This window comes from Scyliorhinus canicula, chromosome 26 (assembly GCF_902713615.1).
Source record: "Scyliorhinus canicula chromosome 26, sScyCan1.1, whole genome shotgun sequence".
In the NCBI taxonomy this organism is placed as follows: Eukaryota; Metazoa; Chordata; class Chondrichthyes; order Carcharhiniformes; family Scyliorhinidae; genus Scyliorhinus; species Scyliorhinus canicula.
In genome coordinates, this window is record NC_052171.1 from 20309628 (window position 1) to 20330656 (window position 21029).

The 21029-nt window shown below is 48.7% G+C and overlaps 2 protein-coding genes across 4 annotated transcripts in view; one reads left to right on the forward strand and one right to left on the reverse strand.

The window, feature by feature from the left end:
- Nucleotides 1–464: 464 nt before the first annotated feature.
- On the forward strand, nucleotides 465–11651 carry star (steroidogenic acute regulatory protein). Its single transcript, XM_038785649.1, has 7 exons — nucleotides 465–537; nucleotides 1787–1900; nucleotides 3879–4006; nucleotides 6185–6343; nucleotides 8013–8197; nucleotides 9360–9453; nucleotides 10813–11651. Exons 1-7 carry the CDS (start codon nucleotides 474–476, stop codon nucleotides 10921–10923), a joined length of 855 nt encoding a protein of 284 aa, XP_038641577.1. The 5' UTR covers nucleotides 465–473; the 3' UTR covers nucleotides 10924–11651.
- Nucleotides 11652–16886: 5235 nt separating this feature from the next.
- Nucleotides 16887–21029, reverse strand: part of ash2l (ash2 like, histone lysine methyltransferase complex subunit) — a 47227-nt gene continuing 43084 nt past the window's right edge. For all 3 annotated transcript variants that reach the window (XM_038785258.1, XM_038785256.1, XM_038785257.1), the window contains 4 exons: nucleotides 20541–20633; nucleotides 19572–19670; nucleotides 18812–18871; nucleotides 16887–17755 (listed from right to left, as the gene is read on the reverse strand). In XM_038785258.1, coding sequence (XP_038641186.1) covers nucleotides 17648–17755; nucleotides 18812–18871; nucleotides 19572–19670; nucleotides 20541–20633 — 360 coding nt within the window. In that variant the 3' untranslated portion in view covers nucleotides 16887–17647. The remainder of the gene's footprint in view (nucleotides 17756–18811; nucleotides 18872–19571; nucleotides 19671–20540; nucleotides 20634–21029) is intronic.

Consider the following 21029-nt stretch of genomic DNA (forward strand, 5'->3'; position numbering starts at 1 on the left):
AATTTATTTTTAAAAAGCTGTGGAGATATTTGGGAGGAGCTGGTTTCACACGAGGCACCTTCTTGGTTTACCGTGATAACTTCTGCAAGAGGGAACTTCCCTTACATAGAACACAATGCCGTAAATAAACCAGGGTGTGAAATGTTCGCTGTTTTGCATCGTGTGGAACAAACACCAGCTTCACCACTCTGCCAAAGGAGGACCAGCTGGATGTTTATTGCTCAACCTGCTTTAAAATGTGGCGGTGGACACATTAGTGACCAGCTCTCAAACCTTATTGTGGCTTGAGAAATCACGCTCGTTAATTTGATGCATTACTCAGCTTTGGCTGTCAGGCATGTTCTTGACATTGTTTGGGTCACACCCATAAATCTTGGCACCTGACGTGAGTGTGTCCTTTGCAGAGTGTTTAAAACCAGGTGCCTGTCAGGGAACACAAGAAGATCCGAGTGAGAGAGTGATCAAGCTGCAAGATGATACCAGCCACCTTCAAGCTCTGCGCAGCAATATCTTACCAGCATTTCCGAACTCTAACAGGTAATTATACCGGCTGAATTAAACGGTGATGAGCTGTTAAAACTCTTCCTCTGCGCCCCGGTTCCCTGTCCGTGTGGGTTGCACATTCTCCCCGTGTCTGCGTGTCTCCCAAAAGGATGTGCAGGGTTAGATGGATTGGCAACGCTAAATTGCCCCCTAATTGGGGAAAAAAGAATTGGGTACTCGAAACTCTTCTGCTGTGATCTGTGGACAAGTGTGGAGGCAAATGCAGATTGTTTTTTTTTTAATTTAGAGTACCCAATTCAGTTTTTTCCAATTAAGGGGCAATTTAGCGTGGCCAATTCACCTACCCTGCACATCTTTGGGTTGTGGGGGTGAAACCCACGTAAACACGGGGAGAATGTGCAAACTCCACACAGACAGTGACCCAGAGCCGGGATCGAACCTGGGACCTCGGCGCCGTGAGGCACAGGGCTAACCCACTGCGCCACCGTGCTGCCCCAAATGCAGATTGTTGATGAACTGGCTTTTGCATTTCAAAGGTCGAGGATCTCAAAAACGAAAGGGTTTTGACGCCATTAAAGGGGCTGGCGATTTTAAAAAAAATTTAGAATACCCAATTATTATTTTGTTTCCAATTAAGGGGTGATTTAGCATGACTGTTTTAATAAAAATATATGGCCAATCCACCTACCCTGCACATCTTTGTGTTGTGGGGGTGAAACTCGCGCAGAGACGGGGAGAATGTGCAAACTCCACATGGACAGTGACCCAGAGCCGGGATTCGAACCCTGGCCCATTCCTCACCGCATTCCCAGTGCTACCCACTGCGCCACCGTGCTGCCCTGGCTGCTGCTTTTAATAATAAGAAATCGGAAGAAGGTTTACATTGGCTTCCTTGCATAAGCTGTTGTTACTTTTCAATTAATTCGGGGATGGGTTGGAATCGATAAACATTCGGAGGGTCTGTGCAGACCAGATGGGCTGAATGGCCTCCGTCTGCATGGTCGGGATTCTATAATGTGCGCAGTTCACCAATCCCATCCCCCCCTCATTATTTCAGAGGAAGTCCCACCGGGTGACTAAGTTTCTTGGCCTGCTGTGTATCTGAGAGTGAAGCAGCAGCAGTTTGGGGGAGACCGAGGTTGTCCCCTACGTTCCTGGAACTGTGCCCTCATGAGCGGTGACTGGGGATACCACAGTGTTGGCACTTTCAGAGTGGCAGGACTTTTGATTGAAGGTTCTGTGCTGAAAACATGACCATCTTTCTTCTTTTGGTCTTTTTCAGGTTTGAGGCATTCTGCAGTGGCGGCTCTCGGACACAAACTTTATCAGGTCAGACTGCAGCACCAAGCGCCCAGCTCCTGGGTGAACCAGGTCCGCAGGAGGAGCTCCTTAATCAGTGAGTACAGATGTTTGGAGAACTCAGTTTTCACTCGTGTTTTACCGTTTTCGTGTTTTAAATATTCACTAAAGAAGAAATCGATAAACTTGTTGAAATACCGAAAGAAATAAACTTTGCAGAATGCACAAGTATATCAATATAGACAAGTGTTGCATTTTATTGGAAACTATTGGGAGGCAATCTGCTCCTTTTGGGTAGTAAGAGGGACAGACGATCAAAGGGATGTAGGGGAATCGATAAACAAAGTAAAAACGCAGATTAGGTTTGAAAAAACCCCCCCTCCCCAAAGATCCAGGCTGCACTTTTCAAAGAGACAGAATTGAAAAGCAGAGTTCAGTTAAACTTGTCGGAATCTTAGCTAAGCTACACTTGCAGTACTACAGTTCTAGTCTCCGTCTTAAAACAAAGCAGGGGCTTTTCACAGTAACTTCATTGAAGCCGACTTGTGACAATAAGCGATTATTATTATTATTATTATTAAAGCAAGCAGAGGAACTGGAGAAGGTATTAAAGAGGAATTAGGAAAGGCTGATACGAGAACTGAGAGGTGATATCTAACAGGGAAGATTGAACAAGCCATATAGGAGCCGAATTAGACCATTCGGCCCATCGAGTCTTCTCCGCCATTCGATCTTGGCTGATATTTTCTCATCCCCATTCTCCTGCCTTCTCCCCATAACCCCTGATCCCCTTATTAATCAAGAACCTATCTATCTCTGTCTTAAAGACACTGTGATTTGGCCTCCACAGCCTTCTGCGGCAAAGAGTTCCACAGATTCACCAGCCTCTGGCTGAAGAAATCTCCTCACCTCTGTTTTAAAGGATCGTCCCTTTACTCTAAGATTATGTCCTCTGGTTCTAGTTTTTCCTCCAAGTGGGAACATCCTCTCCACATCCACTCTATCCAGGCCTCGCAGTATCCTGTAAGTTTCAGTAAGATGCCCCCTCATCCTTCTAAACTCCATTGAGCACAGATCCAGAGTCCTCAGCCGTTCCTCATACAACAAGTTCTTCATTCCAGGGATCATTCTGGCTGATTTCTCCAGCAAGGAGAGGACATGAAGGGTGATCTAAAAGATTATTGAAGGGGAGGACGTTCCCACCTGCAGGGGAGACCAAAATCACAGACCATAACTGTCATTTGGTCATCAATAAATCTGACAAAGGATTTTGGAGAAACATTGAGTTTGCACCGAGGGTGGTGAGAATATGGATCGCACGAGCAGGTGAATCGTGCAGATGCATTTCAGGGGGAGACTGGATAAACGCAGGGAGAAAGAAATAGAAGGTTAGGGTGATAAAGAGTTTAATGAAGAGGTAGAAGGTGCCTGTGGACCATCGACACCATCAGGTCTGGGCTGGATGGCTGGCCTCCATTCTATCCATTCCATGTCAATAATCAGGATGGCCACATGATAACTTAGCCAAGGGGAGAGATTTCTGTTATCATCCACAATGAGAGTTTTCAAAAGACTATTGGATACACACTCAAAAAGAAGAGGAATTGTCGATCAGTGGGAAAAGAGGTGGGGAGTGAGCTGAATCAGATGGATCTTGGACAGGGTCAGCACTGGTGCAATTGGCCTAATGGTCTCCTCCCAGGCTGCAGGGTCTTCATGTCAAATTGCACTCCCGTCCCATCCATTCATCAATTAGGTTGAGCTCATTAGAGTTAGTTGGATTTGTGCCCTGAACACACAAAGGAAGACTTGTCAGTTTGGAAATCCTCAGAGCTGTGCTTCCTCGGACAACAGATGTGGAAAAGTCTCAGTTGGTGGAATTGAGGTATTTGCTGCCTCAGCAACACATCAGACACTAGGGTTCTGCACTGTTGTTGACCGTGGGGAGTGTCAGATGCTGTGGAACGGAACACCAACTTATCAAACTGTTCTCTTTTGGACAAGGATTCTCAAAGTCCGTTTTGCATCATTTTATTTTGCTTCCATCTCTCCCCCTTCCCCCATTCCAAAACCAGGTTGTCGGCTTGAAGAGAAGCCATACTCCGAGGCAGAAATGGCCTACGTTGAACAGGGTGAAGAAGCCCTTCATAAATCCATCTCCATCCTTCAAGATGCAAGTGGATGGAAGACAGAGATCGAGACGGTAAGTACTGCTGTCACGTTTCTATTCCGCCAACACCTTGCCTCTCAGGAAGGAGTCGGCCAAAGCAAGCGGCAGAGATGTAGCTCAGCGAAATTAAAGTGCAAAAAGTCACCACCAATCAAGACCCCAGGTTTGCAATGGAAAGAGTAATGTGACGTGATGCCAAAACAGTCGAGCTTCCAACGTCTGGGTTTTCAAAACTAAATTTAACTTGTTCGGTGAGCATAAGACAGAGTATCGACGCGAATGAAGAGGCTATCTTCACTCTATCGCACCCTGATTTGTGTCAGTCCTGTTTGAAAGTAGAATGTGATGTTGACGGGGTGCGATGAAGAGAGCTGGGAGGCCCACGTAAAGCATAAACTCCAGCACAGACCCAGCTCACTGGCCTTATTCCATGCTGTAAATTTAACGTAATTCACTGGTCTTCAATATGTCCACATACTTCTGGGGCATTGGTGAGGCCACACCTGGATTGTGTGCAGTTCTGGTGTCCTTATCTGAGGAAGGATGTTCTTGCTTGGGAGTGAGTGCAGTGAAGGTTTACCCGGCTGATTCCTGGGATGGCGGGACGGTCATATGAGGAGAGACTAAGTCGGTTAGGATTATATTAATTGGAGTTAGGGCAGCACGGTGGCGCAGTGAGTAGCACTGCTGCCTCACGGCGCCGAGGTCCCAGGTTCGATCCCGGCTCTGGGTCACTGTCCGTGTGGAGTTTGCACATTCTCCCCGTGTTTGCGTGGGTTTCGCCCCCACAACTCAAAAAGGTGCAAGCTAGGTGGATTGGCCACTCTAAATTGCCCCTTAATTGGAAAAATGATTGGGTACACTAAATTTATTAAAAAAAAAAAAAAATATTAATTGGAGTTTAGAAGAGTGAGTGGGGATCTCATAGAAACTTAGAAAATTCTAACAGGACTGGAGAGGATAGATTCAGAAAGAATGTTCCCGATGATGGGGGAGCCCAGAACTAGGGGTCATATTTTGAGGTTAAGGGGGCAAACCTTTTTGGACTGAGGTGAGGAGCAATTTCTTCACCCAGGGAGTGGTGAATCTGTGGAATTCACTCCCACAGAAAGTAGTTGAGGCCAAAACATTGTGTAATTTCAGGAAGGAATTAGATACAGATCTTGGGGCTAAGGGAGCAAGGGATATGGGGGGAAGGCAGGATCAGGGTATTGAACTTGATGATCAGCCATGATCACAATGAATGGCGCAGCAGGCTCGAAGGGCTGAATGGCCTCCTCCTACTTCTATTTTCGATGTTAATGGTGTGGGGGGAGGGGGGGTGGTCTTGTGGTTCAATCGACAGTATTCCCACTTCTAAGTCAGAAGCTCCAGGTTAACATATGGTGGCACAGTGGTTAGCACCGTTGCCTCATGGCACCGAGAACCCAGGTTCGATCCTGGCCAGATGCGGCATGGTGGCACAGTGGTTAGCACTGCTGCCTCATGGCGCTGAGGACTCGGGTCCGTGTGGAGTTTGCACATTCTCCCCGTGTCTGTGCGGGTTTAGCCCACACAACCCAAAGCTGTGCATAGTAGGTGGATTGGCCACGCTAAATTGCCCCTTAATTGGGGAAAAAGAAAACTGGGTATTCTTAATTCATTTTTTTTTTTTTAAGTGCCACTCCAGCACGAGTTGGGTTCATGAGTAGTTTCAAACAGGTTGATAATCAGCCTGCTGATACTTCTGACACTTGTTGACTATTCTCCCAGGGGAAAGGGGTGTGTGAAGATACCAAACAAACACTCTGGTATACGGTTGCCTCCTGTAACCCTCTGAACCATCGACGCAGCAAACCCAGATGTCAGGAGCTATAACCGTCAGATGACTGGCGTCCAAAATTGCACAGTCTGTGTGATGTGATTGAGCACAAACGATGTACGTGGGAACAAGCCACCATGGAGCAAACCCTTCCCTCACAATTCCAGTTGGACGGTCAGGGCGTAAATTTCCTTTGGAACCGTGTCATCCAAAAGCTTCTGGAAGCTGAAACAACTGAGGGCTTTCAAGATTAGTGTTGGGTAAGGTCAGGATAGGGAACAAAGGCAGGCAACTAGAGTGGGGGAAGCAAACCATGACCTGATTAAATGGGGGAGCAGGCTCGAGGGGCTGAACGGCCCTTTCTTGTTTGTTAACTGAGCCAAGGGGTTAACATGTTGCATTTTTGACAGACCAATGGCGATAAGGTGGTCAGCAAGATGCTTCCCGATATTGGCAAAGTCTTCAAGCTTGAGGTCGTGATGGACAAGCCGTCAGATCTACTCTACAGCGAACTGTATGACAAAATCGAACAAATGGGAGAGTGGAACCCAAACGTTAAAGAAGTGAAGGTAAGAGATACCCCAGAACCAGCTGAGAGATAAATAGACCCTCCCATGGCTCAATAGTCCAGGGGGATACAGTTAACCCCACAACCGCTTGCAAAGTGGAGGCGAGGTACAACCCTGGTGCTCGGATCAATGGATCTGATTCAGGGCTTGAGCATAGGAATCCAGGCCGACACTCCGGTGCAGCGCTGAGGGACTGCTGCCCTGACGGAGCTGCCGTCTCTCAGAGGGGATGTTACATCTGCCGGCTGGCCGGGGTGTAAAATATTGTGTGGGCTCCACTTCGAAGAAAAATTCACATTGTTAAACTCAATAAACATTCGCGCAAAAAAAAGCGTACTATTGTCATTATCGCATTGCCCTTTTGCGTGATCTTGCTGTGCAGGAATTGGCTACTGCGTGTCCTAGATTACAACAGTGACTGCACTTCCAAAGGTGCCCCAGCTGTGGCGAAGGGCTTTGAGGTGTCTGTTGGTTGTGAAATGCATGATGAGTGTGTCAGTTATTTCTGACAATTGCGACTCGCAAATTTGCACGAGTAAAGATCAAGTCACAAGCCCCCAGTGGAACTACAAGTGGACTTTATCTCCAGGTCATGGTTGGACAAACTATGTACTATCCATGGGTTAAAATGAAGCACGGTTGAAATGGGGGGAACTGGAGGAACGCCTGCACACCAGGCACATTTTGGGGAGTGGAGTAACCAGACCCATGTCCTTCAGGGAAAATTCCCATCCTTCCCTGGTCGGACCACAAGAGTGGCAATGGTTCAAAAAGCAGGGCCAATAGAGGTGGACAATGAAAGCTAGCCTTACCACCAATGAAGGCACGCAGAATTATTGTTTTTTTAAAACTGGCTTTGCCAGTTTTCATTTAACGTTTTGCCCTCCTCTTGTTCCACCTTGCCCATCCCATAATAGGGCAACTGGTTGGCGACACGCTGGGACATGGGACTATTGGGTTTTGAAAACTTCCAGCGAGTGGCTTACCCGAACTCAGTTAGCACTGTTGCTTCACAGCGCCAGGGTCCCGGGTTTGATTCCTGGCTTGGGTCACTGTCTCTGGGGTGTCTGCACGTTCTCCCCGGGTCTGCGTGGGTTTCCTCCGGGGGCTCCGGTTTCCTCCAAGTCCCGAAAGACGTGCTTAGGTGAATTGGACATTCTGAATTCTCCCTCTGTTTACCCGAACAGGCGCTGGTGTGTGGCGACTAGGGGCTTTTCACAGTAACTTCATTGCAGTGTTAATGTAAGCCTGCTTGTGACAATAATAGAGATTATTATTAATCAAAGAAAACCCAATTTTATTATCCCTTCAAAGCTGATTGCTGTAACGCTGGGGTCTGGCTGCAGGGTCATGGAGTGAACTCTCCCGTAGTTAGAAGACCTTCAGAAAGAAGAAAAGAGCGAGGTTAAGGAGAGATTTAATAAAGGCGTTCAGAATTCTCTTTGGCTTCCTGGGTGGTGGTCAGGAGGGGAGACACAGGCAGCAAGGTCACAAATTGACATCATTTTGGCACAATAAGGGGGGAGCGAGGTGGGGGAAGATGAGAATTTATTTAACATATCGTCCCACAATGCTGCAATTTCCCGCCCCCGGTCTTTGAACCGGACTGGAACCCGAGTTTCATTCCACCCTCTCCCGCCCCTCCTTTGTCGTTGACTGAAATTTTCAGATCCTGAAGAAGATCAACAACGAGACGATGATCACCCACGAGATTTCTGCCGACACTGCGGGCAACATCGTCAGCCCCAGGGACTTTGTGAGCGTGCGCTGCTCCAGGAGGAGGGGCTCGACCTGCTTCCTCGCTGGGATGTCTACCCACTCCGACATGATGCCCAAGCAGAACGGTTTCATCAGGTAACACGCCAGCTGGCTGACCCCAGGAGATGGCAACAGGTCGTGGCTAAATTAAACAGACATTAAAAATTGTACATGCAGATAATTTACACGTCTGGATATTGTCGTCCGCTTCTTGTTTCTGCTCCTTGCAGACTGGTCGCTGTTACCAGGTTAGTGCCTGGTTGCCCGTCCAGTTCAGCTCCGAAGATCAGCTCCCACTCCCAACAATGTCTCCGCTTAAAACAAAATCTGTTTTCCAACCCCTCCTGGCATCGCCCCAGACCCACCTCGTGTCTCTCGAATATTCTCCAGCCCAGCAGCTCTGCACTCCCCCAAACACAGTTCTACACATCCATCCCACCTGATTTCCATCTTCTACCCATGTGTTGGCTCTGCCTTCGGCTGCCTTAGACCCTGAGCACTGGAATCCTATCCCGACAGCTCTCCGCCTCTCCTCACTCCACTTGAGACACTGCTCAACGCCCCCCTCAACTTAACATGTACAGCACAGTCAGAGGCCTATCAGCCCATCGTGCCTGTACCGGCCATTAAACGCCTGTCGACTTTCACCCCATTTTCCAGCACTTGGTTTGTCTCCTTGTAGGCTATGGCCTTGCAAGAGCTCGTCCAAATTTTTCTTCCAATGTTCTGAGGGTTCCCACCTCTACCACCCTCTCAGGCAATGAGTTCCAGATTCCCACCACCCTCTTAGTGAAAATGTTTTTCCTGATATTCTTCCAATCTCCTCTCCCTTGCCTTGAGTCTATGCCCCCTGGTTGTTGACCCCTCTACCAAGGGGAAAGTTTTTTGACCATTAACCCTATCTATGCTATATCTACCCTATGGATAAATCATCTGCCTGAACATATTATAATGTGGCTTTGAAAACGCTCCTGCCAGCGCTGTGACAGGTTTCACTATGTTAAAGTCGCTATCACAATGCTTCCCATCGGTCTTCGGGTAATTTAAATGGTGATCAGGGGACATAGTTGGGCCCCCGCAACGCAGGGGGAAAGCTCTGGACAAATCCTTGGCCTCAATAATAAGGCAACTGGGGACAGGGACATGCCGAGTGCGATCCGTTGCCACATTCCCTTGCCGGGAGATCTGATTTCCGTCCAGGTTTGCGACTTTACAAGATCCAGTTAAAATGTACTGACCTACCTTGTTCGACTTGCAGAGCTGAGAACGGGCCCACTTGCATCGTCCTTCGCCCCTCTGCTGACGACCCAAGCAAGACCAAGTTCACATGGCTCCTGAGCATCGATCTGAAGGTAAGCCAGCTGGAGATGGCAGCTTAACAGTTCTGGGGGTCGACTGCAGTCCCCATATGCAGAACTTGGAGAGGTCAAAGAATTGAATAGTGGGTGAAAGCCAGAGATATATAGTCGGCCGATGGAAACAATACTATTTTCAGCAAGGCTCCATAATTAGTCAAGGTAGCCTGTTCTTAACCATAGATTTGAGCCAGGGAAGTGGGATGCAAATCTTCGGAGATGGGAGGGGAAAGGAATGAGGACACTGAAAGATTTATTTCTTGGGGGGTCGTTTTGCGGGATTGAAGGAGCGCGGAGCAAAGTATGAGCTGGGAGCAGGGGGAAATATTTAGATACATACAGGTTTGAGACTTTGCCAGAAAGGAGATACAGAACTTCCCAGTAGAGACGGCTTCCACATTGCTGCTGGAGGAGGTGGTGGCGACAGGGGGACTGCAGAAGGGGTAGTTTACGGGGCTATTTTGGAGGAGGAGAAGGCGCCGCTAGAAGGGGAGGAAGATTGGGAGAGGATAAGGAGGATGGGTTCTGGTGTGAGGTGCTCCGGAGGGTGAATGCCTCCACCTCGTGTGCGAGGTTGGGGCTGATACAGCTGAAGGTGGTGTATAGAACACACCTTATATGGGCGAGGATGAGCCGGCTGGAATTCTTAACACTTGTAAAGGTCAAATTAGAACTGAGGGGAAGGATGGAGGGCTTCGACAATTCATGGGCGTTATTCATTATGCACTTTCGAGAATTGGATCACATCGAACATTGTGGGGGTTGGGGGGGGAGGGAGACTGTATGTGTTAATGGTGATTATGGGTGATTCCTGATTCCTCTTTGTCATTTGTTTATGTTAACATGAGGGCCTAATGTTTGGGGTTTGGTGGGAAGATAGGATCGTTCTTATTGATATGGGGATTGACATTACATTCGTCACTGATTATTGTTGGGTGTAAATTTGGGAGAAGATGTGAAAAGGGGGAATAAAAAATATTTTTTAAAAAGGTAGCCTGTTCTTGGACTATAGAATAGAATTCCCAGAGTGCAGGAGGCCATTTGGCCCATCGAGTCTGCACCGCCCCGCTGAAAGAGCCCCACAACCCAGTAACCCCACCTAACCTTTTTGGACACTAAGGGCAATTTATCACGGCCAATCCACCTATCATGGACATCTTTGGGCTGTGGGAGGAAACCGGAGCACCCGGAGGAAACTCACGCAGACACGGGGAGAACGTGCAAACTCCGCACAGACAGTCACCCTAGTATAGTATGCAAAAACCTGCCACCCTTTATTCCTGTAGGTCTGCAGAGGGGAATGCTTTTGCTGCGTTATCTGATTGATTAAACCATGTACTCTTCCCACTGTCTTAGGGTTGGCTGCCCAAATCTCTGATCGACCAGCTTCTTTCCCAAAGCCAAGCCAACTTTGCTCAACACCTGCGTCGTCACCTGGACTCCAGCGCCGCTGCACCCAGTTGCTGAACTGATCCGCGCTGACCAGTGGCGGAGGACCTCTGTTCAACATCCCCACTTCGCCAGAGACGTTTTAAAAACAAATCAAAATATCACCCAGCCTCCAAAACAAAACAAACCCTCCTGTGACCACTGTGAATGCTCCCCTTGATGGAGAGAAAGGAACCTCCGTCAGACACTTTAAACATTCACGGGAACCAGTGAGTGATCCAAGGCAGTATTCAGAATAATTGTGTGCATTAGTTCTGTACTTAAGGGAAAGACTTTGCCTTCTGTGTCGTCCCGTCCCATCCCCCGGTCACAGGTAAAAACAGGCTAGAGACTGAAAGTCTCCCGTCCTCGCCCCCCCTCCATTTGCTCCAGACATCAGCTCCATGTGGATTGAGCTCACGGATATTTAACATTTAACAGACACCAACTTGCTGGGGAGTTTAATCCTGGCAAAGACTTGCTGCATGATCATCAAAACATTGTCAGAAAATTGATTCTGGTGGGATTGAAAACCACAATAAAAGGCGGAAGGGTCCACTTTTTGACCTAGGCCATCTCTTTGTGTAAGAATTGCCTCAAATCTAAAAACACGGAGGCCTCATCACTCTCGTTCAGCAGGTTTAAGGCCCGATACAGACAGGTCTTTGAGACAGGCCTCATTTACAGGGCAGTCGAAGGCCATTCAGCCCATCGAGTCCGCACCAGCTCTTGGAAAGAGCACCCTACTTAAGACCACACCACCACCCTGTTCCCGTAACTCCAGCTAACCTTTTTTGGACACTAAGGGTAATTTATCATGGCCCATCCACCTAACCTGCACATCTTTGGACTGTGGGAGGAAACCGGAGCACCCGGAGGAAACCCACGCAGACACGGGGAGAACGTGCAGACTCCGCACAGACAGTGACCCAAGTCGGGACCCTGGAGCTGTGAAGCAACCGAGCTGACCACTGTGCTACCCTGCTGCCCACATCAACTGCTGTCTGTGAGAACCCAAAGACAAACTCCTGAGCTTAGCGGCTGGGGGTGGGGAGGGGTGCGTTTCAAATTATTCTGCCGCTTCAATAACAAAGTGCTGTGAAAACTCAGCAGGTCTGGCAGCGTCTGTGGAGAGAGATGGTGTTCAGGTTTCCAGTCCTGAGAGACTCCTGGGAGCTCTGAAGAAGTCGCATTGGGCTGGAAACATGAACGCCGGTTCTCTCCCTCCACACAGACCCGCCGAATTTCTCCAGCGCCTGCTTTTCATTTCAGATCTTTAGCGTCCGCAGAATTTTGCTTTTATTTCAGTGTTTCCTTTGCCCTTGATCTTCCTGCGCCCAGATTTACCTGGACCCGTTCTCAGGTCCCAGGGCAATGCAGGGCCAGGAGGAGGAGGTGGTGGTGGTGCAGGATTAAAGGTGCTGTCGGTTCGCAGCTCCTTCTCAAGCCCCCTGCAGCTGGTCCAAAAACTCAAACCACAAGCTGACTGTGAGACGGAGAGCAGGTGTCAGCTCCCCTTGATCTTCCAGCTGCCTCCCCCTTTCCATGGCTCCTTCCATTCTCAATGCACCGCCATGTCACGCAGGCTACCCGGTCAGTACACACCACCTGCCTGCCACTTGGTTAGTTCCAGCTCGGATAGCTTCCCTATTGCTTCTTCAGAAGACCAGATGCCTATTATCACAGAGAGAAGGAGCAGAGCCCGGTCAATGGAGTTGAGCCATTCGGCCCAACAGCTCTGTGCCTGCACACAAGCCTCCTCCCACATTGCACCCAATCAATGGTGGAAGGTCCATTCCGATCTTGTACAGTACGTGAGATATGAAGATTTACCAACAAATTACTTGCAGCTAAGAAACTGATGGGGTACCTTGTCAGAGACGGTTCCTCTGACAGCAGTGAGGTGCTGACCATCCAGGCTTTGCACTATTGTGTATATATTATATATATATATATTACAGATTGTGTATTTAAATGCACGTAATTATTAGACTATTTATTGATCTGATAAATGTTTTTAGTAAGGAGTACACTACAAAGAAAGTGCACCTTCATTTGTATTTATTGCATATTTTAAATAAATTTAATGGAAATCCTTCTTCAAACTGAGCTGGTTATGATGTTTTATGGTTGGTACTCTAGCCTTCCCTCTCAGCCCCCGTCACAGTCTCCCGTTCTATTCAGTAGCTCAGGTTTGGCCCTCCTCCAACGTCCGTGAGTCTGACCTCACCCAAGCCGCACTCTCACTTTCAGCCAATACTGAGTTGGACTGACGGTTACTTTCCAAAGCTTTGTTTCAAAGCCTTTTTCTCCCCCGTGCTCCCAAATGAAATCAGGAGTTATTCCGGGATATTTGGTGGGAGTTTGCATCAAGCCCAACACTAATAGCGACAATTTACTCCTTGGAAAATATGCAAGGCATCCCATGTCCTTGGAGCAAGACCACACTACAGGCTAAAAGTACGAGTCTGATTTACGTACATATAAAACGCACAAATAGGAAGACACAATGCTGCTACAATCCATGGGTCCAAGCACCCTCACTGGTCCCAAGTGTCATATTCGAACACTACCAAACAGTTCCCCTGCCCCTTTGCACCATCTCCTTTCTCAACTCCAGTCGATTGATCCGTTCACCAATCTTTCACTTGCAAAACAACATGAAAGAATGAGCTGGCAGAAATAACGTGGACGAGAGAATTTTGGGGAACAGGGAAAAGGAAGTGGGAGAAGGCACGAGTGTTGACAGTCACCGAAGAAATGGTCGCCTCCCGAAGGGCAGGGTTAAATTGTATGTAAATGCACAGAGTACAGTGAACAAACCTGGGGAACTAGAAGCAGAAATTGCTCGAGGGGGATACGACATAGTAGCATGGTCAGAAACATGACTGAAGTCGGAACAGGACTGGATACTTAACAATCTGGGTTATCAGGTTTGAAGTAGGAACGGGGCAGGGAAAAAGGGAGGAGGTGTCACTATCTTGGTCAGAGATCATGGAATTTACAGTGCACGAGGCCATTCGGCCCATCAAGTCTGCACCAGCCCTTACAAGGAGCACCCTACTGAAGCCCATGTATCTACCTTATCCCTGTAACCCCCACTTAACATTTTTCTGGACAGTAAGGGGCAATTTAGCACGGCCAAGCCACCTAACCTGCACATCTTTAGACTGTGGGAGGAAACCTACGTATCATAGCTCTTGAACGAGATGCAGTTCCTGAATTATAAGAACTAGGAGCAGGAGTCGGCTATCTGGCCCCTCGAGCCTGCTCCGCCATTCAATTAGATCATGGCTGATCTTTTGTGGACTCAGCTCCACTTTCCGGCCCGAACACCATAACCCTTAATCCCTTTATTCTTCAAAAAACTATCTATCTTTACCTTAAAAACATGTAATGAAGGAGCCTCAACTGCTTCACTGGGCAAGGAATTCCATAGATTCACAACCGTTTGGGTGAAGAAGTTCCTCCTAAACTCAGTCCTAAATCTACTTCCCCTTATTTTGAGGCTATGTTAGAATTAGAATCTATTTGGTTCGAGGTGAGAAATCGGAAGGGAGCAGTGACCTTATTTGGTATTTACTGTAGACCTCCAAATAGTGGGAAGTAGCAGAGAGCATTTTCTTTCCCCCAATTAAGGGGCAATTTAGCGTGGCCAATCCACCTACCTGCACATCTTTTTTGGGTTGTGGGGGTGAGACCCACGCAGACACGGGGAGAATTTGCAAACTCCACACGGACAGTGACTCGGGTCCAGGATGGACCCTGGGTCCTTGGCGCCGTGAGGCCGCAGTAGGATTGTGATAGTTGAGGATTTCAATTCCCCCAAGGTAGACTGGGAGTGTGGGGTATGGAAGGGGAGAAATTCTGGCAGTGCGTGCAGGAGAACTTCCTGGAACATACATTTCCTGACCTGCCAGGGAGGAATCTGTCCCAGGAAATGAGGGGAAGTATCAATTACAATATAATACGGTTCACTATGAAGTTGAGAAAGGATGGGCGGCAAGTTGGCGTAGTGGTTAACACTGCTGCCTCACGGCACCGAGGACCCGGGTTTGATCCCAGCCCTGGGTCACTGTCCATGTGGAGTTTGCCCATTCTCCCCATGACTGCGTGGGTCTCACCCCCACAACCGAAAGATGCGCATACTAGGTGGATTGGCCACGCTAAATTGCCCCTTAATTGGGCGGCAGAGTAGCACGGTGGTTAGCACTGTTGCTTCTCAGCGCCAGGGATCAGGGTTCGATTCCTGGCTTGGGTCACTTTTGCACAGAGTCTGCACGTTCTCCCCGTGTCTGCGTGGGTTTCCTCCTGGGGCTCCGGTTTCCTCCCATGAATCCTGAAAGACATGCTTGTTAGGTGAATTGGACATTCTGAATTCTCTCTCGGTGTACCCGAACAGGCGCCGGAATGTGGCGACCAGGGGATTTTCACAGTAACTTCATTGCAATGTTAATGTCAGCTTACTTGTGACAATAATAAAGAATCGGGTACACTCAATTATAAAAAAAAGAAAAAGGATTAATATAAATCAGGGATTAAGATCCCAGACTGGAAAAGTGCAAATTTTAGGAGTCTAAAAGTTGAACTGGAGCAGGTTGATTGGAAACACATTTTAGTGGATAAAACGGTGGATGAAAAATGGGAGACTTTCAAAGGAGAGCTTATTAGGGTGGATGCTGGATACGTACCCATGAGAAATAAATACAGGGTATCCAGAGCTGGAGTACCCTGGATGATGAAGGATATTGGTGATAAAAGAGGCATATGGCACATGCTGGAATAATAACAGCAATAGGAATCAGGAAGAGTAACTCAAATGCAGGAGAGAGGCTAAGGCTGGAATAAGGAAGGCTAAGAGAAAGCACGAGGAAAGGATTGCAGGCTGTGCTAAAAGAAATAGCAAATAATTCTTCAAGTATGTTAATGGTGAATGATTAGCGAAGGATAGAGTGGGGCCCATAAGGGACAAGCAGGATAAGCGGCTCACTGATGCGGAGGGTATGGCAGTGGTACTAAATGAGTACTTTGCTTCTCTCTTTACCAATTTAGAAGATTGGTGATAACGGCCTAGTTGAAAATGTGGGTGTTGGATAAAGATTGGGTGTTAAAAAGGCTGGCAGCGCTCCAGGGTGAGAGGTCACCAGGCCCCGATGGGATGCACCCTAGATTGCTGAGAGGGGTAAGGGAGCACACTGCGGAGCCGTTGACAGAAATTATCCAGGCCTCTCTGAACACAGGATTAGTCCCGGGGGACTTGAGGATTGCAAATGTGTCGCCGTTGTTTAAGAAAGGGGCAAACGATAACCCAGGAAACTGCAGACCTGTCAGCTTGACAGCAATAGAGGGGAAATTGAAGGAGGCCATAAGGGATAAGATAAACATACACTTCGAGAAAAATAACCTAATACTAGGCAGTCAACATGGTTTTGTCAGGGGCAGTGAGTAGCACTGTGGTTAGCACTGCAGGCTACGGCGCTGAGGACGTGGGTTCGAATCCCAGCCATGGGCCACTGTCTGTGGCCACATTCTCCCCGTGTCTGCGTGGGTTTCACTCCCACTTCCCAAAGATGTGCGGGTTAGGTGGATTGGCCACTCTGGAATGGCTGGTTTAGCACACTGGGCTAAATCGCTGGCTTTTAATGCAGACCCAGGCAGGCCAGCAGCACGGTTCAATTCCCGTACCAGCCTCCCCAAACAGGCACCGGAATGTGGCGACTAGGGGCTTTTCACAGTAACTTCATTGAAGCCTACTCGTGACAATAAGCGATTTTCATTTCATTTCGTTTTCATTGCCCCTCAATTGGAAAAAAAATTATTGAGTACTCTAAATTTATTTTTAAAAAGATCAATACGAAAATCATCACGAAGTGGACTTGAAACCTCTACGTGAGATATAAATACCAGAGAGAAACAGGAGGTTGACCCTGAGCAGACAGTGAAAGCAGTAACTTGTCAATCTCATATGGCGACTCTCAGATTGAAGGCACACAACATTGATCACGGGTTTGAGAAACAAACATCTATTCCAGCTTTTATTACAGGGTAATGATATCAAAATACAAGACTTTGTTCCGCCTGCCCCCATTTGGTCTTTGTCAGGCCGTGTTCCTATGATTGTGAAACCTGCCATTCCTGTGCAATCACCCAGTCACGCCCGCAACCCACGCAGCGCAACACAACGTTCTTACAGCGCTTTGGAACCCAATGTTGCGCGGCCTCTCGCAATCACTTCAGCCCGTTAGTTCCGATGCAGAATTGAGTGGAAGTTCACGGTGCTCCCGGCGCCGCTTTCACCAGCGGTTAAGTAAAGTGGTCGATGTTGGAAGCAGTAGCCTCGGCCAGGTCTGCGAGTCAAGGCACAGAGAAGCAAGAGGCCCATTCAACGCCGAGAGAACGCCAATGTTACTTATCCCATGTTGAAGGGGAAATATATCATTCAACGAGGCAGCGATTACGTGTCACCAGGCAATTGAGACTGGGTTGCTGGTGGGTGGGGGGGTGCGCGATGAGCACGTGTACAAGATCTGACCTTGGCAATTGTGCACCGTATGACTGACATGTGCACGGAGATGGCTGGTAGTAATAATATCAGGTTGGCTCACCTGACCACAGTCCATTGAAATTGTTCTGAAATGGCTGTATTGTTGTATGAGCCCCTTCGCAGCAGTTTGTGGTTCAAGTATTACTTCGATTCAGCTCAGCTGCCCACAGTTCCTCAGCAACTTCTCCAGCCCCCGGGTTTCTCTCAGTTGAGGGGAGCTTACGGCTCCCATGGTGGGCTGCGCCTCCCGTCCACCTCCCCTTCGGCGTGGTAAAGTACGTCTGCTAGTGTGTGCTCCACCACAGCATACCAGCCCATGTCACTTATCTGCACGTGAAGCAAAGACAGACAGAAGGGTTAATGAACGCAAGTTCCTCAAGGCTCCTCAAACGCAGGACGGAGGCTCCGCTGGCTACGCGTCTGGCGCTGTTTCAGGGAACTGATTTTGACGCTCCTGAAAAGGAGTTGGAAGCTGAAACATCGAACATGGAACATAACCACCACAGTGCCGAAGGAGGCCATTTGGCCCACCCAGCCTGCACCGACCCTTCAAAAGAGCACCTCGTCGAGACTCATGCCCCCACCCTATCCCTGTAACCGAGTTACCACACCTAATCTTTGGATACTAAGGGGCAATTTAACGCGGTCAATCCACCTAATCTGCACACCGTTGGACTGTGGGAGGAAACCGGAGCACCCGGAGGAAACCCACGCAGAAACGGGGAGAAGGTGCAAACTCCACACAATCAGCCGAGGTCGGAATCGAACCCGGGTCCCTGGTGCAGTGAGGAAACCATGCAAGAGGGTACAGGAGACTCAGCTCAGTCTCTGAGAGGCAGCACACAGCTGAATGACCCTCCGTGATCCTGGTCAACAGGATAAAATAACATGAATTCACACAGTGCCTTGCACCATCTCCGGGATTCCCAAAGCACAACATAAACATGTTACTTTTCAAGTGCATGTCACTGTTGCAACATGGCAGCCCATTTGCACAGCAAAAAGTTCCCCGGGGTGGGGGTGGGGGTGGGGTGAAAATATTGGACGGGGCACTGGAAGGATTCCCCTGCCCTTCAAATCACAGGATCGTTCTAATGTCGAACTTGGGAGAAGATGTTGGGAGCATTGGGTTCGCCGTCAGCCAGAATCAATCTTAGAATTGAAGAAATAAAAACGATTGTTGAGGCTGGAAATGCAAATCCCCCCCCCCCCCCCCACCCCCTCCAATCTGCTGCAGGTTCCAAGTTCAGCGTTTTCGCAGAGAAGAGGCAGGCTCCGGCAGCTGAGGTGTGCGGCATCCCATCCCTCACTTCCCCAATCCCAGCATTCGTCCCTCTTATTTTAAAAACCCGGAGCGCGAGCAGCGACACTTGAATCACTTACTGGTTTGAACGGAAGGTCTTTTGGAGGATACTTGAAATTTGGCCCAAAGTTGATCGACACCTGCAGAGATCAGACCCCAAAAGTCAATGGTTTGCGTCACTTTGAGAAGATTCCCAGCGAACTGCCCGCTACACGTCACAGCGTTGAACTCAGCCCCTCGGTCCAACACAAGCATTCAATCACAGGCAGACTCAACCAAAACCTCCACCTAAATCTCCTTTCCGACATCCAAATTGAACAAATGAATCCAATTTAAATTCTCTGGCCGTGAAACACAAACCGAACCCCGTGAGGCAGCAGTGCTAACCACTGCGCCGCTCTTCCAGCCTGCCCTGCCAACTCTGGAAAAATGTGCTGGGCCCACCTACAACAACAATTCTTTATTCTGGTTTTTTTTTGCCCTTTCTTTCTCTATCACCCCCCCACCCCCCCCCCCCCCCCCTTCCTTTATTGAATGAGTGAAATAGCAGAACACTCCTTCTCTTGCGTCCGAGTATGCGGAAATAAACTAACCCTCTGAGTTTACCCAGTCTTGAGATTACTGCGCTGCTGTCAATAGAAATTGGGTCAAATGTGTGTCCCTTTGAAAAACAGTCCACCACTTATAAAGGGAGAAGAGTAAAATGAAAACACGTTTCATTTACCATATGGGTGCTTCGACGAGAATAGAAGGCTATATAAATTAATCCACCTCCTGTCCATAATACTACAAACACAGAATGGGAGCAATAGCTCATCGAGCTTCTACAGCTGTACTTACTGTGCAGTTCTTGTACAAAGAGATTGCAGGGTGGTACACACCAGCATACACATCTTCATAGGCAGTCCCCTCACTATCGCCATTCTTATAAAATATCATCTGGCCAAGAGGAGAAAAACATCTGAGTGATGTAGCCAGCCAGAATCTGTCAGAACTGGACATAAACAATGATTCACTCTGATCCCGATCTATTAGATAGAGACATAGAACAGTACAGCACAGAACAGGCCCTTCGGCCCTCGATGTTGTGCCGAACAATGATCACCCTACTTAAACCCACGTAACCCGTATACCCATAACCCTTGCACTACGGGCAATTTAGCATGGCCAATCCACCTAACCCGCACATCTTTGGACTGTGGGAGGAAACCGGAGCACCCGGAGGAAACCCACGCACACACGGGGAGGACGTGCAGACTCCACACAGACAGTGACCCAGCCGAGAATCGAACCTGGGACCCTGGAGCTGTGAAGCATTGATGCTAACCACCATGCTACCGTGAGGCTACTATTCTCCTTCAAAATAATGGGATATCTTGTGCGGAAGAGACAGCGCTGATTGAAGTCCTGCCCCATTGACAGACCCGCTTGACAGTACAGTCCCACGCTGTGGTGCTTATACTTATTATACACTCAAGCTCTGGAATGGGATTTGAACCTCCGAATTTCTGATCCGAAGTCACTGGTGGGCCAGCCTGAAGCAAGTCCGGCTGAGGCATTACACCGGGCTCCAGCTACCATTGTGGTGCATTCACCCGTGTACTGGGTGTGGACAGGGTCACACCGAGTCGGCATCAGCCTCCTCGTCGCCACTCTGGCCCCCAGAGGACAGGTAGTCGGCAGACACTGCGCAGTATCGCACGGGGAACACAGCAGGGACCGCGCCCCAGCACCCGCCTGACGGGGTTTGGATGAAATGGAACCGCGGGGCTGATGGCAGACAGACAATCGTCTGACTGGGAATCCTACCTTGCTGCCTGCTGCTGGTTTGAGATTCTTCTCAGCCTTGTCCACAAAGTCTTTCTCCTCAAAGTACAAGTAACTCTTGAATTTGATCAGAGCCTGTCCCGGAGAGAAAACACTGACGTTAACGACACATCACACAAACGCAACCACTTTTCCCTCTTTCGGTAGTTTTCCACCCCCAGGGGCGTGCTGCTAGAATTTAAGAAGCTCTTCCCAACGGCTGGACAGTCAGAAGGTGACCACTTACACGGATATCAACACTGTTTTGCGCTCCCTGTTCCCGTACCAGCCTCCCCGGACAGGCGCCGGAATGTGGCGACTAGGGGCTTTTCACAGTAGCTTCATTTGAAGCCTACTCGTGACAATAACTGATTTTCATTTCATAGAGGTTTAAAAATGAGCATCCTGACTTGGTGGACATACTCCAGCGGTTGCATTGGGGTGTACACCAGGAGACATGGTAGACAATTTACAAACAGGACGTTCCCACAA